The following is a 27,976-nucleotide window of genomic DNA, read 5'->3' as shown; positions in this document are numbered from 1 at the left end:
GGCTAAATTGAAGCCCATCAATCAAACCGCCTAGGTAAGTGGTGCATTCGTGATACCCAGATCCGTAATTTGGATGGATCTGCGCCAGCAAAGACAGTCAATATTATCTCCGATGTCAACGCATCCAAGAACTCGTGTACTTTATTCGTACACTTCCCAACGGGCTTACCGGGCTAGGGTAGCGCCAAGCTCATAAGTGCGTTGGAATATTGTTACTCCGGTAGTTCATCTAATCCTGTACGACCCATCAGACGTGTTCAAGTTAGGCACTATTGTAAAGAATTTTAATTCTAAAAGATATAATAGCAAAGGCAGAAGATGCTTAAGGTTACCTCGCGAGATATTGAGAGTTCATGGGCAATAACGCTGGTAGTATTCTGGGGCTTGGGAGAGCTTCAGTCACTGTTCCAGTGGGTTGTACGTCTGAATTTGACTGAACAGACCATATATGCAGGAGTGGCTAAAGTATTCTAGGGGACTGGTACCACGTTGATGTTATCTTACAATGAGCTTTGTGAGTGTTGTTTGTTTGATAGATTGTATCTTTAGTCGCCAAACTGATCATTGGATCCAACAAGGATAAAATGATTTCATCGTTCAATCTTTAATCAAACGGTGAGAGGTGTTGTCTTGCGAAGTGAATCAGCCGAAAATGATTTATTTCTCACCCCACAAATTATTTTTACGCACTGAGCTGAATCTCGCAACTCTAAGGTTTATTCCACATGACGAGCGTGCCGACAACGCCGCGCATGCCAGCTGGCGCATTGATCATTAGCCCGAGCGGCCAAGGTGAGGTGCTTGAACACCCTACGTTAAACACCGGCCGTTCAAACTCGGTGCTCTGGATAACATGTAAATGGATATGACGAATTGTACATCATAGGGCTGAAACCATCGAAATTTGTATATATATACATGATAGAATTATCTTTGGGAGTCAGCATCAGCACAGGATCTAGCACAAAGTAATGGATGGGCCTGGATCATTGAGGCGCGAACATGACTCGCGGGTCGGGCGGTCGTTTTCGACCACAAGCACATAGGTGGGAGGACTGGCAAGCATGTATATAGAATAGCTATTGCGGAATATAGAGTGATGGGGGTAGCGGAGCAAAAAGAACTATACGCGTGTGAATAGTTGCACGCGAGGCATGGCAGAAGACTGGAATCAGACCCACCTATATGCGTATAAGTATATAAACATAGTGGGTGCGGGGGCATCCCGATGCCAAAGTCTCGACTTGTGAACCTCCGCGCGCTCCGGACCACAGCCTCAAATAATGACTGTGATTCACCTCAGTTCAAGTACACGATCATATTATCTGTTGTTGCAGGCCTTCTTTACAATAAATGACAGGTTGATAATGATGTACATACTATATTCTCAAGTATACAAATCGGTTCGGGCTGAATTGTTGAATACAGAAATAAACGAGGCACCAGTGCATACGTGAAATAGAGCAAAATGAAAACTAAACTTTTATCACTTTAACACATAATGCACCCGTCCTTCTCGCTCTTCCCTCCTTTACTACCTGACCCATGAGAGCCCGGCAGGGGAAGTCCATCATTGACCCTTTTTCCAACCTCACACATGAGTTCGTCATACCGACGGTTCAGCTCCTCGGGTGTGAACGCGCCCTTTCCTCCATCGATGAGCACATCCGGGTCGCTACTGGGGTCATAATCTCCTCCAAATCCGAGCAACGACCCAGCACACTGCATCTTTTCTGCAAGCCAAGGAGCATGACGAAGATGACGAACCCAGTGGTCAGGGAGCCCAGTATCGGTGAGATATGCACCCAAGAGAGAACCTGCTACGGTCGCGTTTCTACAAAGGCCCATATCAACAGGCAAAATTGGTACATGTGTTTATCCACTCACGTATCGGCGTCGCCACCTTGCATGGTGATTTCAGTAATGCACCGCTCGAATATTCCAGATTTGTTCGATTCGGGAGTGTTCAGGACTTTGCGCAATGCCCAAGTTCCAGCTCCAAGGCATTTAAAAGTGTATCCAATATGTCTGGAAAGACCATCAGTATAGTATTTTAGGGGAGATATTAAGTGAATTACTGACTGACGACTATCTAATTCCAGTTCATCCAAGCTCCCTGCGTATATGTGCTTACGAAGGTCATTAAGTTGATCTTCACTCAGACGCTCCGGAGCATATGCGCCAGGTTTAAGTGGGTGATCTTTATAGTTCTGAACAAAATCAGTGCTTTGTTGAACAATGCGGTCGAAGTCTTGGAGGGAGTGAATTTCGTTGCGCATTATCTATTACACATATTTATTGGGGTGGACCATCATGAACATTGATGGGAAACTCACAGCTGCTACTAGGCCGGTGACTATTGTACACGACACCAAGCACCTAGAGATGAGTTATTGATATCGAAATGTTCAAATGGTAAGTTTCTGGTAGATTCATGAACTAACCTTGGGTCTGGGTGTGTTGTGGCTGCAAGTTGTAGCGCACCATTCATGGCCCGATCCACACCGTTTGTTCCATCTGAGTCCTGGAAAAGGAGTGCACCGATGATAGCCGTTCTCATCAGAGCGCCATTGGCAGCAACATATCGGTTGGTTCCTTCCCAGTATCTACACACCAACTCGTCAGATTTTTGTCTTTGGCTCCGTTTCTCGCTCAACTTGACTGCCGTTCCTACAGGATCTTTTTCAAAATCTTTATCCCGTACTACGTTCCCCACAGTTCTTCCTAGGCCGAGCGGAAGGCGATCCAAACACCGCAAGCCATTTGCTACCCAGAATTTAAGACGAAGAGCGAAGTCGTGAGGGTCTAGGCAAGTTCCGTTGCTCGCCAAAAATGAGAGCAGTATTAAAATGGAGTGATCGGTATCATCGGTCCACCCGGAAGGTTCAAACATAGACCTATGCCTGTCGGGCTTGATTCCAACCAACGACGGTGAGTGGGGCTCTGGTAATGGTGATTGGAGCGAGAAGCTTGGGGTGGGACCATAGAGCTCAATAGCGTATGAGCGCGATAAGAATTCTGTAAATAGCCCAATGGCATCACCTAAGGCTCCTCCCAGAGCGGTACCAGTCATCCTCTTTGGGCTGACATGATGGTTGCAATCAAGTATATGATTGTGATGACCTTGGCTCCTTTGAAATACCTGGGTGGCGGTGCAAAGCAGGGTCCAGGAACGTCGATCAGGCAAAAAGTACACGCGGTCAAGTTTGAACTTGCTCCTCGCCCTCATTCTGAACCGGAAAAATGCCCATCCAGCGGACTACGTCCGTGGCTATTGGTATCATACTATGCACCATTACCGTCTACTTCCTCCTTGGTCCTGAATATACACCTCATTTAAATGCCACTTTTTGGAACTCTCAGAAGGGTGCTCTTACGACAAACAACACGATCAATCTGACAGAGGCCCAGCTGGCAGATATCCATGCATTGAATCCCACTTTGAGCAGTGCATCGCCTTACAGGCAGCGTCTAGCACTATTACACCCCAAAATGCCAGGACAAGGAAAAGCCCCTCATCCACACCTTGGGATCGCCTCAAAGATCGTGGTAATTGGCCTTGAGCGCCGGGTCGATCGGCGAGAGCATATGGAACGCATTCGACGTGCTATGGGGCTTGAATTTGAGTGGTCGAATGCGATTGACCTTTCAGACCCCAGAGTTGCTGAAATCCTGGAACGCGTAAGGTGGGCTCGCGAAGAAAGCCGCGAAGGCCTAGAATCTCTTATCCCCGAACTTAACTTTGCGTGGTCGGACGAGGTTGAAGAAATGTTTAAACACGGTATTCCAAAGGATCCTATTGGTGGGTAACCATTGTTCTTATCACACGTCAACTGCTCATGTAATTGTCCGCTTAGGCATTGAATATGCCGATATCTGGTCCCTGCATGATGACCCTCGATACGCCCAGTTACCCCCGCTACCCAAAGCTCCAGTTCCGGATACAAGGTGAATTATTCAATCGGACTCTAGAGTGCACGACCTGGTATCTTATTCGGCTCTCTAGACCACCCCTTACACATATGGCAGGGTTCAATATCACTATGCCTACACCAATATCGTTGGCTGCGGTCAGCTGCTGGTATTCTCATTATCAGGTAATGCGTCGAACTCTTACTTCTACAGACTGAACTAAACCAGCGTAGGTGCTTCGTTCTGTCGCTGACGGGCCTGACGAATCTGTCATCGTTTTCGAGGACGATATTGACATGGAGTTTGATCTCGAGAAACGAGCTCGCGAAATGTGGCCCGCTCTGCCGGAGGATTGGGACGTAGTAATGCTAGGTACGTAGATGCGCTGTCCTCAAATGCCCCTTTGAACACTGCTCAATCGAGTATTATCAGGTCATTGCCAGTCTCATGAATGGGGCCATCCTAAACTCAAATATACACCTGCCCTTCATCGTTCCACGCATACAATGTGCACCCATGCCTATGCTGTATCGAAACGAGGAGCGCGTAAGCTCGTTCGCTTCCTTCGAAGTGAACGCTTTGCGTATTCACGGCCAATCGGTAAATGATTCCTAGCCAAAACTTACCTGCCATTAGCTAATGGATTGCACCTTCAGATCATACCTTTATTCACCTCGGCTACCATGAACTTATCAAGATCTACTCGGTTCTGCCCGCAGTCGTTTTGCAAACCAAAGATAATCCTTCCGACATTGTTGCAGGCACAGGCGGGTTGAAAACAGAATTTTTGGTAGACAGTGTGTTGGAACGTATTAAAATGGTGGAAAACAACAGGATCTTCATAGCGAGCCGGCACATTGGGAGCCTGGAAAGGACCATCTTAGATTGTGATATATGTATGCAATGTTGAACTGTTGTTGTTATCTAATCTGAATATCGAGCAGATGACTGGCGCGACCGATGGAAACTCACCAGACATACCAAAGCTTATCTGGTATACTGATAACTATGATTACGGCAAAGTGGTGCCTGGGTTTGTAACGATGCTCAATTCGACCGCACGTTCCGCGCCGCTTACCCAGTAGTCGCCCTGGTGGCAGGAGAGTATTCGGAGGAGCGCGGGTCATACATATATTGACACGAGCGCAAGATAAATACGGTCTACGGAGCTGTAACACGCATTCTAAAATATGGACATGCAAATAAAACCCCATTAATTCATTTTATTTGGTGGATACTGCCCATCTTTGGGGCTAGGCTAGGAAAGTTTTGTTGCTGTTCCATAGCTGCTTTATTGACAATCTACTATATTCCATGTCAAGTTAGACAAACGACATGTCTCGCATCGAGTAACTGAGAAGTAGACTTTTTGTTCAAACGAGGCCAATCACTTTAAACAATTCAAAACAGTCGTCACACAACTGAGGATAGAAAAGAAAGTAGAAGAATTTCATTATACAACGTACAAAGAACATAAACACAGCATCGACCCAAAGCCCAATAAACATCTACACTCATACACGCTCACTTCTCATCCTTGAAACCGGAACGTCCAGTAGCACCAATGGTATTAAGGGCATCTTCCTCGGCATCGAGGGAGCGGAAAGTAAACCAGAAAGCAATGCCAGCGAGGAAACTCGTGATGGCAACACCGGCATACATCCACATGAGGTAAGGATCCGTGCTTACACCAACAAGACCGAACTCGATCGCGGATGCGAGGGCGGACATGAACAAGAAGATGGAAGTAACCACGGACTTCATGCGTTCAGGGGCCTTGGTGAATGCGTACTCGAGACCGGTGATGGAAGCAAAGATCTCGGAAAGACCGATGATAACGTAAGAGGGCGCTTGGAGCCAGACGTTGAGGGGAGCAGGGTCGTCGCACTGAGAGGCGAATTTGCCGCATGGGCCTTTCTTGTAGATATAGTACTGGATGATAGTGGTGTAGACCATGGAGAGCGAGGCAAGGAAGAAGCCGAAAGCGATACGTTTGATGGGCGTGAAGTTGATCTTGGCACGACGAAGGGCCGGGTAAACGATGCGCTCCATAATGGGGATCATGATAACGAGCGAGAGCGGGTTGAGGTTGTTCACGATTTCGTTGGGCACGCCATTGAGCTTCATGGTCGCGGCTTGAGACGTCAAGTTGTTGGTCATTTGGTCGTAAGAGATCCAGTAGAGAGGGAAGAAGGCACTGTAAGAAGAAAACAGCTACTATCAGAAACCTGAAGCAGGCGCTTGCTAAAAATAGAACTCACAAGACCTTGCACGCCTTCATCGCACGCATGACCTCATCGGCAAACTCATCGTCCCAGGTAATAGCGGAAGGAACGGTACCAGCTCCGGTGCCACTTTCACCAGTCCTCTTGTTAAGGTGGTAGCTGGGCTTAGCACTCTCCCAGAAGTCGGGGCTGGTGAAGTTCTTGAAGAGACGAACTGGGTTGATAGACCACTTGCCACGGGCGGCAATACGGAAGACACGGAAGGCCTCGACAAGGACGGAACCGCGAGGAGGGGTCTTGTGGTACCTCTTGTTACCCCACACGAGAATAGGAGGAATGAGCAAGAAGACGAAGGTGGGGAGCGCATAGGCGAGCCAGAAACCGACATACTTCTCCGCAAAAGTAGTGGTGAGTGAAACGAGGGAGCCACAGTTGATCATCATGTAGAAGTACAAAAAGGTCCTCTGCACAGTAAGACTAGGATCAACGAGGACGGTCTCGCCGCTGGGGAGAACGCGCTTGTGTAGTTTGCCACGGTACTGTTCGGCGACGAGGGGCGAAATGTTGGACTTGAATCCACCCGTCCCAAGGCCCATGATGACAAGGGAGATGATGAATCCTCCGAGAGCGCCATTGGGATGCTCGATGGCTTGAGGGATCGAGACAAAGACGAGGAGAATATGACCAACCAAACAAATGGTATAGAATACACAGATGGCCTTGAAGCGACCATAGTATGTATCAGCAACAATGGCACCGATGATAGGCGTAAAGTAGGTCCAGAATTGACGGAAGTTGCCAAGTGCGGTAGACGTACGTTGACCACTGCATATAAGTGAGTAAGTTTATTTATTTGTTTCATATTGATACACTTACCGACCAAGTGCACCAGCAACGTCATCAGGTTTTAGCGTATTACCAGCTCTCGAGCCTTCTGGGAGCGGTTGTTGAACGTAATTGGTCATAGGACCCGTCGTTCCATACCATGAGAACCGCTCGGCAAACTCGACGAACACAATGGTCCATGCGGCGAAAGGAATAGTATCCGCAACTCGGCGCAAAGTATGTTTTTCCTCCTCCGTGGGAAGCAAACTGGGGTCGACGACCTCGTCCCTACATGTGGGGTCAGTGGATTGACATGGTGACAGTATTCCAAAATGCTCACGTTGAATCTTGGTCATAATCATGTTTGAGGTCACGCTTCTCGTCAATAGTCTGCACCTTGGAGAGAGCAACGACTTCATCAACATCAACGTGGGGTTCGGACGCCATGGCTATAGCACGGGGGGGATTCGTCGCGCGTAGGGGAAGCGTCAACGGCCGTGGGCTGAGGGGTGAGAACAGGAAGCCAAGATTTGTGAGGTTTATAAAGGGCGGAAGAGTGGGACTGCATGTACCTTGTGGACCAAGATGAATTGGAGATAGAATTCGAAGACGTAGCACCATGCTTCGTGTGCCTTTGGGAGTGGAGACGATAAAACCTGGCGGTATCAGCTTGGTACGCGATGTGATTGGTCCTGCGCTTGCAGCCCATGTGCTCGCTTGCTGACACTCGAAGAAGCGGAGCAAAGATGTCCTATTCCATCACACCATGATCGCAATTGCTGACGACCGGTATCGCCGGCAAATGGGCTGGACCACGACCGGATCGACTCTATGCACCATACAATCGATAAATTTTTGGTTTGGGGCGCAGTAGGAACCGTCGCCAAACATACTTTCAGCCGACCGGGAGATGACCAAATTAATTTGAAATGTATTGGGGTCTGGCGAGCACGAAATCGAAGCCCAGTGATTGCATGTGCTCGCATCTGTGGCCATCACTTCTTCTCTTGGCACTACTCCGTATGTTTACTACCTGCATATGCTAGTGTACAAATCGGGAGCATCTGGTTCAGCCCAGAGACTCGGCCGGAACCAAATTTGGATCTCGAGGACGTGCGTCTGGGCACTGATTGAAAGCTTGCCCCTGGGATTAGGAGGTGTTGATAAACGAAAACAACATTCCTCGGCGTCATTGGGGGTGCTAGGGCCACCATTAGAAGAGCAGAAGGACCAAAAATAAATCAAAATTCGTCGCTAAAACACCGGCTATATGTCCGTCTGTGCCTTTTAGCTGTCTTCTCCACCTTCCCCCACATCGGCTCTGATGATGCAAGAATGCCAAGGTATGGTGATGCCGACGGCCAACGGGCCAAACTTAAGGAAAGTTATTCTGGACAATAATTGTAAGGAACACCGACCAGGATCTCCAAGAAGCGTGGCGCTGCGGAGGACATCGACTGGTACTAGAGTCGGATTGTGTCGGAGCAGGACTCCATTATAACGAACTGTGGCCGCACCCGAATGTGAAGTAGAACACATAATACCAAAGTAGTAATGTGGGTTGACCCCGGCCAGAAGACATTGCCGAACCGGTGTGGTGGTGGCTGGACTTGAGCAAGTTAAATTTAATCTGTGCTGATCAGGGCTGTTTCAATTGTGTCACGTGCTCATTGTGTCGGCTAACACTCGCCATCACCTTCTGGTTTCTGGTTTTGTGACGTAGACCTGGTTGTAGTGGATTATCCTTGGCAAACATATCGGTTTCGTTAACATCCCGAGCTTGGAAGACTCCGATTGCCCTCCATTGGCATTTGAATGCGCTCTGTTTGAATCCCAACTCCGGACTTAGCGAGCGTTTGCAATTGAGGAGTGATCATGCTGGACCTTCGGCTATGGCCAGCCCTCTCTCTGCACCCCTATTTCTCGGAGTAGTGCTGGGTCACCCAACGCAACAACCTTTACTATCCTCAATTCAAAACTCCGGCTTGCCCGCAAACTACACGAGTTTCGAACTGCGGCGTTATGGCATCTCCAGTCATGGGGATCTAGTTCACATGATTAACCTGATGAATGTAAGCAATTTCGAGAGCCCTTCGTCAGGTGGTAGTAGGCATTTACTCATTTCTGAACTGCAGAAAGCCAACATCGACGTATGGCACCTCACGCCAAGCCACGTGGATGTTCACATGGATACTACGGCCGACTTGCCACTCTCCTTGGCTAACCGGCGGTACACAACACTTCCCCATTCGTTCCCTTACACTATGATTATCACCCCACAACGGCTAGCTCATCTAAACATCCGAAAATAGATTTATCTTCACTACAAGATAATGAGTTTCACCGAGCCTATCACACATATGAGGAGATAAATCAATTCGTCGTCGCTCTGGCATCTCAGTATCCTAAACTAGTCGAAGTCGTCTGGTTAGGAGCATCGTCGGAGGAAAGGGATGTGTTCGCCATCCGGATTGGGAAACGAAGCCGCGCCGGAGGCAAGAAAGGAAAGAAACACAAGAGCAAGGACGAGAGGAAGAGCAATAAATCTACTATTTGGGACACACATCCGCTTGTAGAGATGGCTCATCATTATGCAGGAAACTTAATCAGCAGACTGATGGAAGTCGGGGAGCTCATTTTGCGTGGTCGTGCGACTACCATGCGAGATCTGTACTCGAACCCTAGGTTTGATGCGATAACGCTAAGCCGACCTATCAAGGACAGGATGGTTATCCAAGGCGCGCAGCACGCCCGGGAGGTGAGTTCTAGTCTAGATATCTTACTCAATACCGGATTGAACTTTTGTGTAGTGGATAGCTTCAGCAGCTGCTCTTTACATTGCCCACGCTTTGGTTACGCCTGAGGGCGAGCCCGGATCGCTCCAACATTTATTGAATAAATTTGTAAACGTTGTCTGCCTATCCTAATCTTATATAGGCTGATGATTCTCTCATAGGATTTCACCATTATTCCCGTTCCCAATCCCGACGGCTATGCGTACACCTGGTCCACTGACCGATTGTGGTACAAGAATAGAATGCAGCTTCAACCCGACGCTGCATACCATGAGTGTCGGGGTATTGATATGAACAGGAACTGGGGATACCAGTGGAACGCGTCAGACCGCTGTAAGTGGTATATCGACCAGCCTTCCATTACTGGCCGCTAACTGCCCGTTTCAAGTCTCTGGAAGCCCCGAGGACCCATGTTCACACTGGTACCCTGGCGCATATCCATTCCAAGCGCCTGAGGTAACTGCCATTGCAAACTACATCCGCCGTACTCCCAAGATCCGAGGGTTCTTGGATCTACGCAGTTATGGACAACAGCGTACGTTAGTAACCTAACTTAATCGGCCCCTGTATGCTAACTTACGCGTAGTGATGTACCCTTACTCGTATTCGTGTGAACATGTTGCACCACATGCGGAGAATCTGATCGAAGCCGCTCTTGGAGCGACCAAAGCGCTACGGGAGACTCATGGTATTCCGTACACGTCGGGAGCATCGTGTGAGCTTTTGTACCCGTGAGTACCCCACCCATTTATGCACCGAGTGTAATAATGAGTTGTGCACAGGGCACCGGGGAATATCATCGATTGGACATACGGAGATGCAGGGATAAAATACTCGTACAGCTTGATGCTTCGTGATACTGGAACAGTATGTTATTTTACTATTTTACCTCATGCTATCATGCGCTTATTTCCTCTTTAAGTATGGATTCCTGTTACCACCTCGGTATATCCAACCTGTTGGAGAGGAGACAGCTTCAGCGGTCAAGAGCCTCGTCAAATTTATCGAAGACGATGGCATGTAATCAATGACTACGTTCTCAGTCTGGAATTTCTCTATAGGGTGTCTAAATGCTTGATGTTGTGTTTGTTCCCTGCCTTGGAAACATGTTGGCCCAGCTTTTAGCTTGTATTATAAAGGGGCGTCTCTTATATAATGGGGCATTATATCAAAGGAGACCACTAATCATTTTGACTCGATATCTCAAGCAGTTGGACTTGGTGAGACCAGAATTTAGTTGCGTAATTAATCCGGATCACGTGATATCTTTCCCTCAAACTTGTACATCCACCACCAACAATATTCTCTAGACACACAAAAGTACTCTTAAGCTTACTGAGTAAGAGCGAACTCGAATAGAATTGGATACGATATCTATAGCTCGGGTTATTTTTTTACTCGCCAGGTTGACCGATATATTTCTAGTAGTGCAGGCAGCCATGGTGTCTGAGCTATCTGGGGACACTCTCGACCTCGTCAATCGGATGGAAGATCTTAACCTAAAGCTCTCAGAGCACGACCCTAGAAATGACAGTCAAAACGAGGCGCAAGCAGCCTTACTTAGTCAACTGGCAAGACTCGCGGCGGACAATAAGTAAAGGGGTGTTATATCCCGGATAGATTGCTGTTGATTTACAGACAGTCGGCAGGTTAATTCTAGGCAAAAACGAGCTTGTTCGAAAATCGATCATTTGGATGTGGCGGTTTGTTGAGGCGAATATCCGAGCAACCGACTCCTACATTGTCGTTGAGCCTGTATGGAAGTATATTGTTAGCTTAGCACGTTTTACGGGGAATCTGATGATAGAGTGCCCGAGCAACCAAAATTGGATTTTGAGGTATGCTAGATGCTTTTATCTGTGCTCAACTCTGTATAAAATGACATTGTTAGGGAATGTGAACCGCATATACGTTGGATTTTACATTTCCTCACGTCGTGGTACTACACCGAAGAGGTCTTAGGTAAATATAACCACCCCACTATCTGAGTGTATATTATTTACAAGATTTTTGATAGACCGTAGTATGGTGAGGTCAATGGCCCGATGTCTATCGAATCTTGTAACTGGGAATGAAGAGACATCAAAAGTCGTCTGGACTACATACACAACATTTGCAGAAAAGGATAACATTGTGACGTACATTGAATTGATCGGAAGTCGATAAAGTACTCAAATTTTGCACAGACGACTCCTGCAATACCCAGATCACCAAACTGTAGTAGCCACCTTGGTGTTTATTTTAAATTCCTTGTCAACTAGTCCAAGCCAGAGGTGTGTATTGATACCAACTCAGCCAGCTTCTAGCTCCAATTTACTCATAAATAAAAGCTTGGCTATGTCGACAGGGGTCGGAGGTCGCGCTATCTGCGTCAGTCTGCTTGAAAAAGCCGACCAGATACATGAAGACGAAGAAGAGGCGAGTTGTTCCGATAATGTAAGGGATCTCATGTATTTTAATCCTAATTAATCCTCCTCTTTCCAGCTTTAGTATATTCGTTAAGCTCTTTGAAGATGGAGGCTTAGAGCCACTGTACCAAAGCTTACATTCGTACGCGCATATGGCTGACAGAATCGTAGATGTGGCTAATAGGATGCATTCAGGTCGGATGAAACTATATCACCCCACCAGATTACACTACTCAAGCTCCTCGATGGATATATCGACGTTCAACCCAGGGCTTGTGAATCAAGTCCCTCCCTCTCAGCTTTCCTTCCTAATACATTGCTAACACTGCTCCGAACCACAAAATCATGGACTAGTGTAGATACCAGCTCTGAGGCCGAGCTTGCTCTAAACGAGAATCTCCCTCAGGTCTCGATCGCCACGGTGCTCGTATCTCAAATGCTATCCAACATACTTATGGCGAACAAACGGTATGGGAAAACGCCATCGACAAGGAGAACGCTGGACGACCTATACTGGGAACGCTTCGAGCACATCTAGTGCTTTGTGGAGCTAATTATAGGTATGTAGAAATCCATCAGAATCGCGCCGATCATGTTTTTAATAAGAATGATAGACGTGCTGCGCCGGTTGGATCAATTACTTCCTCGTATTCAATTTGGAAAGCCAAGCCAATCGTGACTGAAGCCAATGCGCCTCCAACCGACAAGGCATCACTTCCCGCCTCTCGTTTTGAGCTCCAAAAACGGGATCTAGTAAGGCTGTTGGGTATCCTTGTACATGATGACCCCAGCATACAGCCCGCGTACGAGAAGCGGGGGCGTGCAACTCGTTCTTGGACTATGTGCGATCGACGAAAGTAACCCATGTCAGTCGATTCTTAAATGGTATTTCGGATGCTGATAATCTATAACAGTCATTCGAGAGCACGCGCTCTTTACCCTTAGAAACTTGCTGTATAAAAACCTGATAACCAGCGAATCGTTCAAGAAATGGAGCCTATGGGAAAAATTGACGAGAATGGGATACTCAGAGGCATCTAATGAAAGTATAACTTGGCCGCATGGATCCGGAAGAGTATATCGACCCAATGTGCCGCCATTCCTTGCATGTTGTCAAAGATGATGCGTTTCCGGTATTTCAGTCCCCGGATAAAGCACCAATATTGTAACTTAAACAAATAAATTTGGATGTGGAATGAAGGCCCCAGGCTAATAGAAAGGGATTGGATCGACCAAATGAAAGACATGTTGCGATACGCGAGCCATCGCCTGGCAGTAATATCATGTGTGCTGAACGAGAACCGCCGCACTAACCCCCTGGTATAGGCATAAACCACCGGCTGCATTATTACCGGCATTGCAGTCTGCCGCGAGTCTCTCTGATACAGTAGCCACGGAACCTTGGTTTGTCCTTCAGAAACGTGTGGTCATGTCAGTCATCATAACCGGTCGGTCAAGCGATAAAGTTCGCCTTACATTACAGAATCTGTGGGACTCTGATTGGTTACGATGATTTTGCAACTGCGAAACGACCATTCTGTGCCCAAGAAGGGAGAGAGGTTGATTGTTTGGTTGGATACCGTGTACAAGGAGTTGGCTATCGTCGTACAATCAAACTGGTTAGGTCCTGTCCCGGCAGCACCAGAACACATATTTGTACATGGACTGTCGATTATTGAAATCGGTCCTGTTGTCTTGCCGCTCGAAGACCCGGTCTTGGGTTTATTAGGAAGGGAGAAAGTAGTCACAACTATATCCGGAAAACCCAGCACGGGAATGCGATTTATTGAACCTACAAAAAGCAATGGTCGGTGCTCTCTTTCAACAAGGTGGAGCTGGTGTGGCAGTGATGTCGTACCTATGGCTGCGGCAGATACTTGCCAACAATTCAACAAACCACGAGAATCACCCAAGCCGGCATCAGTAGCCATACGGGCGATCGCGAGGCCAGAGTCAATGGTGCTCTCATTAGGCAGCGCGAGCGATAAATTCGAAAGAAATATATGAAAAAGGGCCAGCCTCTGGAAACGGGAGTATGTAGGCAGAGGGAGAGTTACGAGAGCTCGAGGTGGAAAAGGGATGGATGTGCCGACACACCCGACACACATGGTACCGACCTCGCGCTTGCCTTCTCATGGGAATCCGAGCGCCCCAATAATGACTGTTCTGCTTTTTCTTGCCGAATTAAACCAAGGAAACGGTTGTGAAGCACGCTTGGTTCTCAGACAACGCGAGTCCCACATGACTGCCGCCTATATCATTGACAAACAACACCATGCCTAAATTGCAAGCTGCTGTTTATTACACAAACTCAGCGCTAAGCCGAAGTAATTGGCAAAAGATTTTTGATTCCAGCTCGTTCTCTGATCATAGGTTGTGACACATCTTTTGACTGGCGAATTACTTATACTGTGGTTATACCTGGCTGATATCTTGTGAGACTCAAGGTACTAATGGCTAATGTGCTGGACTCTTGTGAATTGAGCAGGTGCCATTCAAAACAGCCTACGAAACAAAATTTGGCTGGGAAAACACGAGCAACTCAGTACCCCTCTGATAGTGAAGATAGCGCACTCACCGACTCAACTTCTGACTCTGACTCTGATCTTGAATATGAGGTCTCGGGTGATGAACGTACGGCCATAACTGAGAAGGAAACTCCTTCGATGACTTCTCTGACGGGCGCTCGTCCCATGAAACCACTAGTACCGCAGAGTACGTCGACTGTACACACTAAAAAGCCTTATGCTTGCACCCATGCTGGATGTTACAAGTCATACAGGAAGCCATCTCGGCTTCAGGAACACGAAAGATCTCACACAGGCGAGGTGAGACTATTGGAGACAGACATCTGTATGATACTGACAGGCGCACCAGAGACCATTTGTATGCTCTGAATGCGGAAATTCATATCTTAGAGACTCTCATTTACGAGCTCACATTCGTAGCCACCTGCCATCCAGTGCACGTCCGTTTGTCTGTTCCCAAGAGGTACCCATAGTCGATTTACAGTCATCGGAACAAGAGTTGATATCGACCCAACATGTGGTACCAGAGGGCTCTGCGAAAACAGCTCGGACGCAAATATGCGGTCAAAGATTTTGGACCGCACAACACCTCCGAGCTCACGAATCAGCTATCCACCAGGGAGAAAAACCGTACAAGGTATGTAAATTAACTATACTACCTTGGAACAAATTGGCTTGACGATATACTCAGTGCACGCTATGTACCTTGGCTTTTGGCAAGCACAACGCATTACGACGTCACATAGCCGACAGTCTTCTCCTGGGACCAAGCCGTATCGATGTGAGCACACTGGCTGTACCAAGAGCTTTGCTACCAATCAGAAGCTTAAATCCCACACAAAGGTGCACGATGGTGAGCAGGGGGCGACTTTTTTGTTAACCCAAGTTACTTAACGTCTTTCAAGCCACTCGTTATGCATGTGCCCACCCAGACTGTTCAAACGATAGTGCAAGCACCCCTGTTCAATTTCCCACTTGGTCGCTACTGCAAGAGCATATGCGCTCTGCACATCCACCCAAATGTCCCTATGCAGCCTGTGAAGGAAGAACTTTCGCCTCGTCTAAAGGACTTCGAGGTCATCTCAAAGTACGTCGGGGGCTTGTTCTTCAAATATGAGCTACATTCTGATATATAATAGACGCATCGGGATCGCGAATTGGAAGCTAGCTACGCCACTGGATCTTCCGATACATCTCTTCTCAAGCGTCCCCATCAGGGAGTAGACTCCACAAACGAATCGTCCGAACCGCCTCCCAAAAGACGGCGCGGAGGTGAGGTCGGCAGAGATTGGCTCTGTCCAATAGACAGCTGCGCCAAGACATTTAAATCGGTTGGTTTTTCAACAGACACGATACAACTCTGCCTAATCAGCCTATGATCTTGTAGAAAAAAGCTCAGCAGGATCACATGCGTGTCAGCCATGAGGGTCTACGTAAATTTGAATGCCCGGATGCTGGGTGCGACAAGACTTTTGGGTACAAACATGTCATGCAACGCCATTTGGAGCGCCATCATCGTCCCCAGAACAATGAATCGGCCTTACCAAAGCCAAACTCAAAGCCAACGAATCAGAAGAATACTGCCAAGGCGGGCACACTTATTGGTTTACTCACTGGACAAGACTACGATGAATCGCCACAATCATCAAAGTCTAACGCGCCCCCTCGACCTCGACTCATCAGTTGCCCTTGGCCGAGTGCTTTCGGGACGACCAAGCTCGTTAACGAGCCTGCTTCTTCGACGATTGACAACCTGGTCAAGTGTGCATTCAAGTTTAGTAGAGCGTATGACTTGCGTCGACATCTTCGGAGTGCCCATGGGTTGGAGGCCGGCGCTGACGAAGTCAACGCTTGGGTTTTGAAGTACAAGCAATGAAAAAGCTAATCGAGTTGACCTTGTATTTTGTTCGCTATGATATTAATTACCCTCTATCTGATTGCTTTTTTTATTCTTCATGTATATTACTCTAAGGATCGCGAAGTCGAACTAATTAGTTGTTCCACGCCATTGCAACCCACTCATTTAATTCGCTGAAGCCCTTGATGCGGCCATATGGGCTGATTCTGATGGAGCGAAACCAACACGCTCAATCTAATCGAGAATCTTGTAGTCAGGTAACAACGTCAAAAACTTTATCGTGCATAGGCTGAGTTATGGCATCAATCCTGCCAAGCTGCCAAAACGTAAAAGGAAGATTGGTCGGGGGGTGAAACCCTACAACCCCGCGTGGTCGATCTCCCTTGAGCCGTGAAATTTGTCTGGAGTGGCCATATATGCATTAAATTCCAAGTTGCAAATACATTATGTATACTAGTATAACATATTCGATCCAAATTCGATTGGATAGAACTCTTTATCGATCGCATTATAGTGATCCGTATACCCGGCTAGCCCCACAGCGGCAAATTGCAGGTCTCCAATAAGACGCGCGAATTATTTGTCAGATTGTATGAACCGGGGTCTTACTCATTATCGCCTGCGGAGAATAGGAAAAACCAAGCATTTTTGGTAGCACTAAAATGACAAACGTACTGTACAATTGGTACTATTTAGACTTAACAGTTAAGACTGGTTCTCGTAGTTTATAGCAGCTCACTTGGGCTATTCTACGCCAATGATATTGATATTCAAGCGAATAACTACACGTGTTGGTTCATACCATTTAAAAAAAGGGTGCCGGAGAGAATGATACCTGTTCCTTGGGAAGACGCACAAATTCTGCTCGATCTGTTCCACAGATGAATATAGTGTATGCTTGTTTGCAACACCTGATTGCTGACATTGACACGTTCTAGTTTGCTCGTTCATTCAAACCCTATTGCAACGCAGCCCAAGTTTCCCTGACTATGGAAACTAATATTGGTGATCGGCTGCTACCTTCTTCTATATAAGAACCAGGAGTTCTACCTACCGACTCAGTTTTTCATCTCGTTTCCCTCTTCCTCGTTTGGATCTGAGATCTGTAATGGTTTATTTTCAGCTGCTCACAGCAGTAGCTGTCGCGACACTAGCCTACGCGCAGACAGATGGCCTCGACAAGGATATTCAGACGCTCTACGAGCGAAGAGTAGAGTCTGCAGTTGCCCAGTCCGGTGCTACAGCCGAACTTGTTCAATCTTAGTGAGCAATCAGGGCTTGTGTTTTAAGCCTTTCACTAATCAATCATTTGAAGTATGTCTACTATTCAGGAGGACGGAACATGGAAAGACGTCAACTACACTACTGGTTGTGATGCTCGGCGTGCCAATTGGCCAGCCAGCATTCACTGGACTCGAATTCTTGCTATGTCTGCGGCGTACTATGGTGCTCCCGGAGCTGAAGAATATGCTAAAAGCTCGGAACTGCGGGGTATCATATCGCGAGCAATGGAATATTGGTTTGCTAATGACTTCAGCACAATTGGTAATGGAGCATGTCTGGATGGAGGGGGTCTTGCTGGTGACCTATGCCCGTGTGGGACTCCAGGCCTATGGAATACGAATTGGTATAGGTAAGTACATACACATGACAATAAAACCACATGGGCGCTGAATTAAATTCGAATAGCAACGTGATCCTTGTCCCCAGACCTGCTGGAGCAGCCTGTCTATTGTTACGCGATGACCTGACCTCTACAGAGTTAGGAAATTGTACCCAAATGACTGCACGCTCTGATGCAGTATTTTATCGAGATATTCTGCCAAGCTATACCGCTGGCGCAAACACACTGGAGATCTCTTCAATTGCAATTGCCTGTGCACTGTTGGAAAATAACCGTACAGGAAACATCACGAGATTGGACGGCGTGTTCGACCGCGTCCATAGAGAGGTTAGTCACTTAAAAGATCCTAGGGAGTTTTCACTGGAAGAACTTAGCTCGTCACTCATGACGAAGATCGGGTGGATGGTGTAAAGCCAGATGGCTCGTTCCATCAGCACATTGGGATAATATACAACGGTAAGTCGCATGAAGGCTATTTTGAGCCCATGAGTCCACGCTGACGCCTGACCGTCAAGGCAATTACGGAGCTGTCTTGTACGTTTATATGTACCACCTCTGTATCCAGGATTAAACCTTTTCTATATAGCTCACGGAACATGGCAGCATTCGAGATACAATCCCTCAACACGAGATTTCAAGCAGACGAAGCCAGTCGAGATGTACTGGGTTTACTTCTCGGAGGCACACAATGGATGGTATTTAGCGATCCCTCAAGAAAGAAACATTTTTGGGACTATGTAAGATCGAATTCAAGATAGTCAGGTTGTGGTAGGCTAATAGAGCATGATTTGGCAGACTGTTATTCCTAGGTTCATTTCCTTCGCGATTGCGGATAATCAGTACGTTGAATAGTTAGATGACAGCACAAATAATCACATATGCGACGCTTTTCCTTTAGGCCAAGCTCAGGCCTCGGAGCTCTGGATCCTAACTATCGAACTCTCGGCGATGCATGGAATCAAACTCAGATACAAAGATTTGTCAGGGACCTGGAACCAGTACCAACTTCAGTCAATGCAGGTCCACTTGTGGGTAACAGGATGTGAGTACATTCTTTTCAAATGATCGGCTTGAGGTCTCAATTATGTTGCTCGGGTCTCATAGGTTCTGGAACTCCGATTATATGGTAAGCTTTTTCGCTGTATATGATTTATCCCGATGCTGAACCCTTCAGGTCCATCGTACGGAGGACACCATTACCACCCTCAAACTTATCTCGAATCGAACCAAGACGTCCGAGTGCGTCAATACCCAAAATCCTTATGGTTTTCACCTTTCGGATGGGGTCATGTACCAATACTCTACTGGGGCAGAGTACCAGGATATGTGGGCTACTCTTGATTGGAACCTCGCTCCAGGTTCTACAACAGACTACAACGTCACGATCTTGAATTGCTCCAAGACTGCAACGTTCGGTATTGATCCTTATGCAGGCGGTGTTAGTTCAGGGGATGCTGGTATTGCGGCTATGAAGTATCTCAACCCCCAAACGCAGCAATTCAGCTTCCGAAAAGCGTGGCTCTTCTTCTCTGACAACGTGCAGCATGTTCTAGTCAATGGCGTCGTGTCCAACAGCACCGCACCTGTGTACTCCAACCTCGACCAGAGACTTCACAAGGGCCCTATCTACATCGACGACAACGAAATTACCAGCGGAAACCATAGTGGCGTGAGCAGTTTATGGCATTCTGGAACAGGCTACGTATTTCCCAAGGCACAAGAAACGGAAATATGGCTTAATGCAGGGGAAAAGACTGGTGAATGGAAGTCAATTGGGACAAGTACCCAGCCTGCATATACCACCGATATGTTTGCCGCATCGATTGTTCACGATTCATGCAATTTGGACTCGCCGATAGAATATTCCATCTTTCCTGCGACTAGCTCGAACGAGCAGTTCAAGACCAAGGCCAGCGAAAATACTCCCAGTACAATTATCAACGATGGTACCGTGAGCGCAGCCATCGACTCAAAGGGCCATTTGATGGGCGCTGCGTTTTGGACCGAAGGAGGCGGCTCAGTACCAGTCTCGGCTATGGGCTTGACGGTTCATGTTGACCGGCCTGTCGTGCTCATGATAAAACGTGTCGATGAGCAGTCTTGTGAGGTACATTTGGCAGATCCTGCACACGGGAGCGGGATTGTGAAGGTACGACTGGAGAAATTGTCCAAAGGCTATCGGCATAAACATAGGCGCAATGATCGACGACAGCTAGGACACGCGGCAGGCGAATTTTATGTAGGTGCCAGACACCACCACCGCTCCGAGTTGGAGACGACAAATAATGATGTATTGTTGGAGTTTGAGCTCCCCGATGGTGGAATGGCTGGATCTGGAGTAACCAAAGTGTTTAACTGTAAATGGGCATAGTGCTAGGTACTCGCATCCCTATCCATAGACTTCCGGTCCAGTGAGAAGGGGTCTTATTTATATTTTCTACCGTTAACTCTCGCTTGCATAGCCTGAATATATTCCATTTAGGTTTTGTCCCTTAAAATATACCTGCCCAGATTTTCGATAGTATTCAAGTTAGACATGGTCCAGGGCAGAGATAGTGCTTCACGCAAAGCAGAGCTTTGCATAAAAACTACTATAACAGGTGACGGGCACATCGAACCCATTGCTGAAATCTAGTCAAATTTATAAGGCAGATATCGCATTTCAAATCATCGTAGCCGCCAGAACATTTCTTCATATTCACTCAATCAGGCTGAGTCATTGACCTGTGCTATTCGATGATGATAAGTACTTTGATACGACCTCCCACTTACCCACGCCAGCTTATCCAGTGATCCTCGACACTTGCACTCAGTGGTGTAAAATGGCTATCTGACAGGAAGTATTCTATCAGTCCGGTCCGAGTTTCGAGCGCGATCGCACAACGGAACCCATCGAACCCAACATCGATTGAGTCCGTACGACATAATTCAACAAGGCGCGACATAGTTTAATCGTTGGATCTTAACAGTCCGTCAAAATCTAAGGGTTTAGGAACACCGATCTACTCGAACTGCCACTTTCGTGTGCATTGCACCGCACGGTGGACATGGTCTCGGTTACCAACCTTCCGCCGGTTTGAAATTACTCATGATTTGAGCGCTTAAATCACCGTCCTGATTTCTCAATCGGGCATTCCAAGGAGGTTTAAACGGATAGTTTTCATTGCAACTGCAGCATACTTGCCAAATAGCATATGAGCTCCCAATGACAGCTTGATTATAGCATCCTTTGGAAATATTTCAGCCCTTCGTTCGTGTATGCGCCAAGGGAGGAGCGTGATGGAAGGTGGCGCGCCAATCAGCGGCAGGCCTGTGCAGGTATGCGGACCGGGAATTCCCATCATTATGACTCGGAGTTAATGCACCATGTAGCAATATGACCAGCCTTCAATCCAGTGGAATGTTGGCCTGTTGCACAATCATCGGTTTGGTCGGAGCGACGAGTCACATTTCCAAGATTCAGAAAGGTATAAATATCCTGGGCGCATGCGCCTACACCACACATATCTCAAGCTATGATTTCAGAGTCTGCATTCCCTCTCGCTATTCTGGTAGCAACATCTGTAGTTGCTTATTTACTATTAAAGATCGTTCGCACTACGAGTGAACCTGCAGGAGTCTTGCCTCCAGGTCCTGAGCAACTGCCTCTCATAGGCAATGTGCACCAGGTAAGCCATAGTATCCTCAGTGGTGATTAAAATACAAACCCATTTATTATAGATGCCTCCTAAAGAAGACTGGCTGACATTCAGCAAATGGTCGAAGCAATATGGTACGATAGCTCAAGCCATTATACTCAAACTTCGCTAATAACGATTCTACAGGAGATATGTTTTACCTTAGCATCCTTGGAAAACCTCTTATCGTGGTGAACTCCATGCAAATAGCATCGGATCTACTGGACAAACGCTCCGTCAACTATAGCGAGCGGCCTACTTTTCAAATGGCAGGGGAAATGTGAGTTGTTAGTTCTATGCTTCCCATGCGTCAACTGAATTTTCCAATCTATAGTATGGGATGGTCCAAATCTGTTGTTCTTTCTCAGTATGGTGATAGGCTAAAGCGCTACCGCAAGCTACTTCAGTCTGTCTTGGGCCGGAGCTCTGCACCCCGGTTTCGTCCACTTCAACAAGAGGAAGCTATGCGTTTTGCTCTCAGGATGATGAAGACCCCCGAAGACCTTGTACAACACATCCGACAGTAAGTTCCAGCGCTTGGTTTACCCATCTAGGGTTTGCTGACTCCAAATTATTTAAGTAATGCGGCCGCGGTGATAATGAAGATTGGATACGGATACGACGTGTCCTCTACTTCTGACAGGTACATTAGTATTGCAGAGCGCGCGCTTGGTCTTTTTGCAGCGGCAACTGTCCCTGGCGCTCATCTGGTTGATCTCTTCACTTGGAGTGAGTCATGTCACGCTATTTTCAGCTTATCGGCAACGACTTACTGGTATAATTTTTCTTTATTTTTTTTTTAAAAAAAAGTGCGCCACCTCCCCGCCGTGACTTCCAGCAAAGTGGCAAGGGAAGGAAACGCGGCTCTCATGGAGATGGTCGAACGTCCATTTGGAGATGTAAAGAAGTCGCTCCAGGAGTGTGGCGAAGAGGACCAATATTCGTTTGTTAGCGCCAGCCTTCGCGCTCAGGCTGATGATGACGATCATATTCAAGTGAGTCAATGTTGAAGTCCGGTTACGCGGAGCAAGGGCGCTAATATTATTATTGCCTCCTAGTGGGCGGCTGCCTCGTTGTATGCTGGTGGCGCTGATACCACCGTCTCGGTCGTGGAAACGTTCTTCCTTGCAATGGCTCTATATCCTGACATTCAGCGTCGGGCACAAGAAGAAATCGACCGAGTCTGCACGGTATTTGGTGATGGTAAGTTTTATCCCTTCTTCGCCGCTCTTCATCGGCGGGCCGCAGAGGCGCAAGTTAACTGAATAAACAAAACCTAGTAAACACACGCCGGCTTCCAACCATCAACGACCGCGACGCCCTTCCGTTTACTTGGGCCATCTACCAAGAGTGCTTGCGATGGGGCGTTGTCACGCCCTGCCAGTACCATGTATCCCGAAACGAAGACGTATATGACCTTGATCACGGCGCATATAGCCAGGTTAGGATTCCGAAAGGTACACTTGTGGTAGTGAACGCTTGGTACGTGCACATATACAACAGGCTTATAGACATTAAAACTGATAATAAACACGTAGGTCCATCCTCCATAACCCCGATACTTACCCGAGGCCATTCGAGTTTGACCCAACTCGATACCTTGGCGAGAAGGAAAGCACACAGCCGGACCCTCGTGACGTGGCTTTCGGATGGGGTCGAAGGTGAGATTGACTTGTCAATGATTCGCCTTGTGTTCAGTACTGATCCTAGTTTGAAATAAAAGGCGCTGCCCCGGTACCATCATCGGAGATGATTACGTCTTTGCAACAATTTGCACCACGCTCGCGACTCTGTCGATTTCGAACGCCCGGTCCAAGGCGGGAGTGCCTATCCCCGTTCCTCGTCCCGATGTTGAGGCGGACATGTGGCGTTATACCACTGGAAGTATTAGGTCAGTGGTAGAGTTCCCTTTTCCTTTTCATTTTATACTTAAATACACGAATGTTAGCCATCCAGAGCCATTTGATGTCACAGTGGTGCCTAGGGCTGGGGCCTTGGATACAGTAGAGGCAGGCACAGACCGCCATTAAGCGGGTACCTGAGACCGCCCTCGGATCCAACCCTTTAACGTACAAGTCATTCGTTACGATAGAGCACACGGTAATCGCTATTTATGGGCTTGCAGTGGCATAATTTAACTGTTTGTAAACATTCGACTAAAATCAATATTAATGAATTTGTATATCACTCTATTACAACGAACTGTGATCTGAAATCGTGTGCCACCTATGATGGTGCTTACCTTGAACAAAATACGGAATATGAAAGTTCGTAGCCGAAAACAGTGCGCAAAGGCCACTTCTGGTCCGGTTTACCTCGCTGGATCTGTCGAGACTACTTAACACACTAGGTAACTATATTTGCGCCACAAGGGCCGGAAAGTTGAACTCGATTTCGAAATCCGCAAAAACCAAAAGTCCATTAGAAATAACTAAGAGAGGAATCTCTACCAGCTACCCTACAAAAGCCTGTGATAACAAAAATCAAACAACGCTGGTCTTCATAACCCATCAGTAGGAGGCGGGCTTCGTAGCGTATTCGATCATATCCATCCTGTCTGAATATTTCGCAAATGCAGGAATAACCATATTTGACAATGGCTGAGGCAGCTTCTGGGCTAGGAAATCTCCCATAGAGTCGACCTCGACGCTAAAATATAGGGTTAGTTGTCTCTTAGATGGTCAGAAGTGAAGGAACGGACTTGATAGCATGGATATTATCAGTCAGTTGCTGACTGCGAGTTCCCTTGCAGCTACGGAGAATATGATACATTTTCTGTTGAGACAGGACGTGACGTGAGCAAGGAAGTGCAGTGGACTCATGTTGCGGCCCAAACTCACGCTACCAACAGTTGATATCTCGCCTCCTTTTGCAATATTGCCAAGGTCCAACAGCAAGAACTTGGACTTGAAGTCTGAATTGTAAGTTTTGACACAATCAAGCACCCCTGCTGTGATCTCTATCAACTTGGCCTCCCGTTCGGACACCGGGCCAGCCATGGCATCGGCTGTTTGTCAAAATTAGAGCTTAATTGAATGCTATGGCTCAACAGTACCCACTCGTTTGCTCTTGGTATTCATTGAGCTTGGCAATGGTGTCTTTGTAGGGGGATGCAGAGTAAGTCCGGGGAGCAACGTCAACCTTTGCAGGAACCCGAACCATGCCGATTTTATGGGCATGGCCGGAGCGGGAGTGAGCGACAACACCGACGGCAGCAACAGCGACAAGCAAGAAACGCGAGAAAATCATGTTTGAAAAGAATGTAGTTGGTAACGAGAGGGAGAGACCAAGTCAACAAGCAACTAAAGTGGGGTGAGTGAAAAGACGGTGTTGGCTCAACGTCCGTGCTCTTTTTATAATTCGAAGTCGGCGGACTACGCCCGCTTCCGGACGTTTCAGGTCCACCCTTCGATCACGGCTTCTCGCCCATTCAAGCCACTAATTCAAATTAGGGTACACAGGTTTATGTGCGAGTGGCATTATAGTACTGGTACATAATGCAGGTGGTATCAGAAAAACGATCCGAAAACAGGGGGTATCAATGGGCTGGAGGAGGGGGGTCGATTTCGCCCGCAAGGATTTTCTGGCCAACTTCCTTTTCTTCTTTCTGAACAGACAAATCACATTCAGGTTCGGACCGATGGGTTGGGCGTGGATACAAAGACTTACATGACCGGGTAACAACTGTTTACAAAAAAAAGTTAGCGAATCTAATAATATCCGGCCTGGACTTCACTCACATTCCCTCGATGGATCTTTGCGTAAGCTATTTAATTCAAGGTAAATGAATTATTGAACATTATCTCCCCACAGGAGAACGCACCTTTCACCTGCTCCTTGAAAGGTAGTTTCTCTTCTTCGTGGAGGCGCTGGTCAGCGTGCGCATTAGCAGAGTGTTCCAAGTCATTGGGGACCGCAGAACCACTTCCTGGTTGGGTCGCGGCTGATCACAAAGGTCAGATAATTGACTCTCGGAATTCCAAATATCAAGTACCTTGTTGATCTGCGACAACTCCCTCAGTTCCCTGATGGGCAGGTTGGACGATCTCAGATGGCAGAGCGGGCTGATTAGACATAACAGCAGTGGGATGTGGAGGATGAATTATCGGAATGGTGATAACACTGGAGAGATTATAAGCTCGAGTAACGTGAGTATGACGTCACGCCACTGGACGAGCCTGGACGGGCGCCTACAAGTATGACGATGGCACTGATCTCCCGTCCACAAAAGAGAGTTCCATCAAATAAGCCCGAGCGGTAAAGCACCCGGCAAAAACATGGTCAGCGGGGGGGTCGAACCCACGACCTTCGAGTTACACGTATTGCGCTATTAGCTCGACGCTCTAACCAACTGAGCTAGCCAACCGATGAATGTTGTCAAGTAATGTGTATTATTGCACAGCATATTATGCTTCACATTTTCCCTTTGAGTTCTCGAACAAAGACTACTGTGATTTCCGTAAGTTGTGTCCTGGGGCGTCTGTATAGCCAGTATACCTGTCATGTGCTGGGAAGGTCACATGTATCTTGATGCCATAGTCGTGCATTGTACCCAACGTTTCATTAGAATTTTGCAGTGGAATTGTGTTCCAATAGATCAACTTATGTAAAGTTACTCGTATATATGCGCAAAATACTGTTATGAGCGCACATATATCTGATAAGATGGGTGTTACGGATTGTGAGTCAAATTTGAAATTCGTGATGTGAAGCTTATTTGGAACAGGCATTCATGTTGGGCTCGGCCACCATGTCCGGTAAACGACGCCGACATTCCACTTCTTCTTCCAACGAACATGGCCGGATTGAGCCTCAAACAAAAGCCCGTGGATTAGAATCTATTGATCCAGATGGAAAACTTCCCCGAACTTCGGATAGCAATCCACCTAGATATCTTGTTTGTTCTTTGCCTCCTACTTGTGCGCCTCCTCGACATCCAACCTCATTAGGATCTCTAAGGGAACTAGAAGAGCATTATAAGAAGTACCATACTCATATCTGTAAAGAGGGAAATTGTCGTAACGAACCTGGGGGAGCCAAGATATTTCCGGATGCCCGGATGCTCGAGTTGGTAAGTGTTCTTCGTTTCTCAGTATAATTTACGAGCCTTAGCGAGCTTCGTATAGCACCAGACAGAGTACCACGATGAGTTAGCAAGAATAAAGAACGAACGAGGCGAAAGTACCGTGGGCGCGCTTTCTACTACTTATCCAATTATCTACTTACCACACGCCATTCCTCACACAGTTTGCTTGCTTTCTTGAGTCGTGTCCTAAAAAATTCCGTACTCCAAAGGGGAGAAGGCTGCATTTGATCGATGCCCATGGATATCCCAAGCTCTTTTTCTTTGCGGTGACCAAACATGGCGTCGGTGGCTTATTGGCACGCTATGGGGAGGGTGCTACTCTAATTCGCAAGCCATGGAAGCCTAGGGCAGAGAATCAAGGTGCTGGAAAGGAAGAGAGCGATAGTGACGGTGATGACGACACAAAGAGCAGTTCGGCGCTACATAACACTGTTGATCAGCCGGCCACCCCCCTAGCGGCGGAAGCTGGGCCATCACGAACACCTTCTGTCCCACTATCGCAACCTCGCGAGGATTTGGATGACCTAGCTTCATCTATGAAGAGCCTGAGCCTTGTTCCCACCAGCATCCGGTTTGGTCGTGGCGTGCGGAGGGCTGGGTTTGTGCGAGGCACCACAAGAGGAACAAGCCGCGTTGCTTGGGGACGCAGCTCGAAGAAAGAAGAGTCATGAGCTTCGGATTGATTGATATAAAGACGCGGCTGTCAAGGTAAGCAAGATAGTTTTATCATTCATAGTGCCCTTCTCTGACAGGGCTGTTCGTTGGCGTAGGTTTCATGTCGTGGTGGTGGTGTGATAGTAGCTATTCTCATGTTCGGACTGTCGGTTCCCGAGCGTGCGAATTCAGGATAGGCTTAGGAAATGGGTGCGATGATACCTTAGTTGACCAAGGTTAGCCATATAATATTCCATCATTCAATATAATACACATTTTATCCCCAACTTTAGTCATATTTCTGGTCCTTTACCGAGGAAGTTTCCTATCTGGGCGTGATATGACCAAGCTGTTCCACTTCCGTGATTGTCGGCTGGTCTTTCT

At 47.4% G+C, this 27,976-nt stretch overlaps 11 protein-coding genes and 1 non-coding gene across 12 annotated transcripts; 7 read left to right on the top strand and 5 right to left on the bottom strand.

Moving 5' to 3' along the window:
- Positions 1–1,491: 1,491 nt before the first annotated feature.
- On the bottom strand, positions 1,492–3,073 carry RhiXN_04833 (ADP-ribosylglycohydrolase; the record flags this gene model as incomplete). The annotated part of the gene is made up of 5 exons (XM_043324649.1): positions 1,492–1,834; positions 1,888–2,028; positions 2,083–2,282; positions 2,337–2,379; positions 2,445–3,073. 5 exons carry the CDS (start codon positions 3,071–3,073, stop codon positions 1,492–1,494), a joined length of 1,356 nt encoding a protein of 451 aa, XP_043177068.1.
- Positions 3,074–3,243: 170 nt separating this feature from the next.
- Positions 3,244–4,915, top strand: RhiXN_04832 (glycosyltransferase family 25 protein; the record flags this gene model as incomplete). Its single annotated transcript, XM_043324648.1, has 7 exons — positions 3,244–3,802; positions 3,858–3,948; positions 4,007–4,097; positions 4,146–4,284; positions 4,345–4,512; positions 4,569–4,799; positions 4,857–4,915. 7 exons carry the CDS (start codon positions 3,244–3,246, stop codon positions 4,913–4,915), a joined length of 1,338 nt encoding a protein of 445 aa, XP_043177067.1.
- A 521-nt stretch (positions 4,916–5,436) lies between these two features.
- RhiXN_04831 (peptide transporter PTR2) lies at positions 5,437–7,409 on the bottom strand (the record flags this gene model as incomplete). Its single annotated transcript, XM_043324647.1, has 4 exons — positions 5,437–6,109; positions 6,174–6,962; positions 7,014–7,250; positions 7,303–7,409. The coding sequence occupies 4 exons, from the start codon at positions 7,407–7,409 to the stop codon at positions 5,437–5,439; spliced, it is 1,806 nt and encodes a 601-aa protein (XP_043177066.1).
- A 1,445-nt stretch (positions 7,410–8,854) lies between these two features.
- RhiXN_04830 (extracellular matrix protein 14) lies at positions 8,855–10,781 on the top strand (the record flags this gene model as incomplete). Its single annotated transcript, XM_043324646.1, has 9 exons — positions 8,855–9,034; positions 9,098–9,192; positions 9,252–9,720; positions 9,773–9,865; positions 9,919–10,090; positions 10,146–10,292; positions 10,344–10,488; positions 10,540–10,624; positions 10,680–10,781. The coding sequence occupies 9 exons, from the start codon at positions 8,855–8,857 to the stop codon at positions 10,779–10,781; spliced, it is 1,488 nt and encodes a 495-aa protein (XP_043177065.1).
- A 1,313-nt stretch (positions 10,782–12,094) lies between these two features.
- RhiXN_04829 (extracellular matrix protein 14) lies at positions 12,095–13,026 on the top strand (the record flags this gene model as incomplete). Its single annotated transcript, XM_043324645.1, has 5 exons — positions 12,095–12,193; positions 12,261–12,307; positions 12,361–12,518; positions 12,572–12,725; positions 12,780–13,026. 5 exons carry the CDS (start codon positions 12,095–12,097, stop codon positions 13,024–13,026), a joined length of 705 nt encoding a protein of 234 aa, XP_043177064.1.
- Positions 13,027–14,618: 1,592 nt separating this feature from the next.
- RhiXN_04828 (C2H2 zinc finger) lies at positions 14,619–16,569 on the top strand (the record flags this gene model as incomplete). Its single annotated transcript, XM_043324644.1, has 7 exons — positions 14,619–14,993; positions 15,043–15,133; positions 15,178–15,330; positions 15,385–15,546; positions 15,599–15,780; positions 15,833–16,024; positions 16,081–16,569. The coding sequence occupies 7 exons, from the start codon at positions 14,619–14,621 to the stop codon at positions 16,567–16,569; spliced, it is 1,644 nt and encodes a 547-aa protein (XP_043177063.1).
- Positions 16,570–17,659: 1,090 nt separating this feature from the next.
- Positions 17,660–20,546, top strand: RhiXN_04827 (polysaccharide lyase family 8 protein; the record flags this gene model as incomplete). The annotated part of the gene is made up of 10 exons (XM_043324643.1): positions 17,660–17,814; positions 17,867–18,184; positions 18,241–18,502; positions 18,550–18,631; positions 18,691–18,709; positions 18,762–18,912; positions 18,971–19,014; positions 19,074–19,217; positions 19,280–19,301; positions 19,350–20,546. 10 exons carry the CDS (start codon positions 17,660–17,662, stop codon positions 20,544–20,546), a joined length of 2,394 nt encoding a protein of 797 aa, XP_043177062.1.
- Positions 20,547–21,690: 1,144 nt separating this feature from the next.
- Positions 21,691–23,882, top strand: RhiXN_04826 (cytochrome P450 family protein; the record flags this gene model as incomplete). The annotated part of the gene is made up of 11 exons (XM_043324642.1): positions 21,691–21,843; positions 21,896–21,947; positions 22,000–22,132; positions 22,187–22,375; positions 22,433–22,581; positions 22,663–22,847; positions 22,911–23,055; positions 23,133–23,334; positions 23,391–23,513; positions 23,576–23,743; positions 23,801–23,882. 11 exons carry the CDS (start codon positions 21,691–21,693, stop codon positions 23,880–23,882), a joined length of 1,581 nt encoding a protein of 526 aa, XP_043177061.1.
- A 480-nt stretch (positions 23,883–24,362) lies between these two features.
- RhiXN_04825 (uncharacterized protein) lies at positions 24,363–25,101 on the bottom strand (the record flags this gene model as incomplete). Its single annotated transcript, XM_043324641.1, has 4 exons — positions 24,363–24,501; positions 24,554–24,627; positions 24,693–24,859; positions 24,912–25,101. 4 exons carry the CDS (start codon positions 25,099–25,101, stop codon positions 24,363–24,365), a joined length of 570 nt encoding a protein of 189 aa, XP_043177060.1.
- Positions 25,102–25,390: 289 nt separating this feature from the next.
- Positions 25,391–25,928, bottom strand: RhiXN_04824 (uncharacterized protein; the record flags this gene model as incomplete). The annotated part of the gene is made up of 5 exons (XM_043324640.1): positions 25,391–25,459; positions 25,522–25,536; positions 25,593–25,618; positions 25,676–25,795; positions 25,847–25,928. The coding sequence occupies 5 exons, from the start codon at positions 25,926–25,928 to the stop codon at positions 25,391–25,393; spliced, it is 312 nt and encodes a 103-aa protein (XP_043177059.1).
- A 202-nt stretch (positions 25,929–26,130) lies between these two features.
- RhiXN_12358 lies at positions 26,131–26,218 on the bottom strand. The gene has a single exon. It is a non-coding gene; the product is annotated as a tRNA-Ile (tRNA).
- Positions 26,219–26,602: 384 nt separating this feature from the next.
- On the top strand, positions 26,603–27,609 carry RhiXN_04823 (C2H2 zinc finger; the record flags this gene model as incomplete). The annotated part of the gene is made up of 3 exons (XM_043324639.1): positions 26,603–26,923; positions 26,979–27,038; positions 27,100–27,609. The coding sequence occupies 3 exons, from the start codon at positions 26,603–26,605 to the stop codon at positions 27,607–27,609; spliced, it is 891 nt and encodes a 296-aa protein (XP_043177058.1).
- Positions 27,610–27,976: the final 367 nt, after the last annotated feature.

This window comes from Rhizoctonia solani, chromosome 2, assembly GCF_016906535.1.
Source record: "Rhizoctonia solani chromosome 2, complete sequence".
In the NCBI taxonomy this organism is placed as follows: Eukaryota; Fungi; Basidiomycota; class Agaricomycetes; order Cantharellales; family Ceratobasidiaceae; genus Rhizoctonia; species Rhizoctonia solani.
This window is presented reverse-complemented; position numbering and strand designations above follow the sequence as displayed.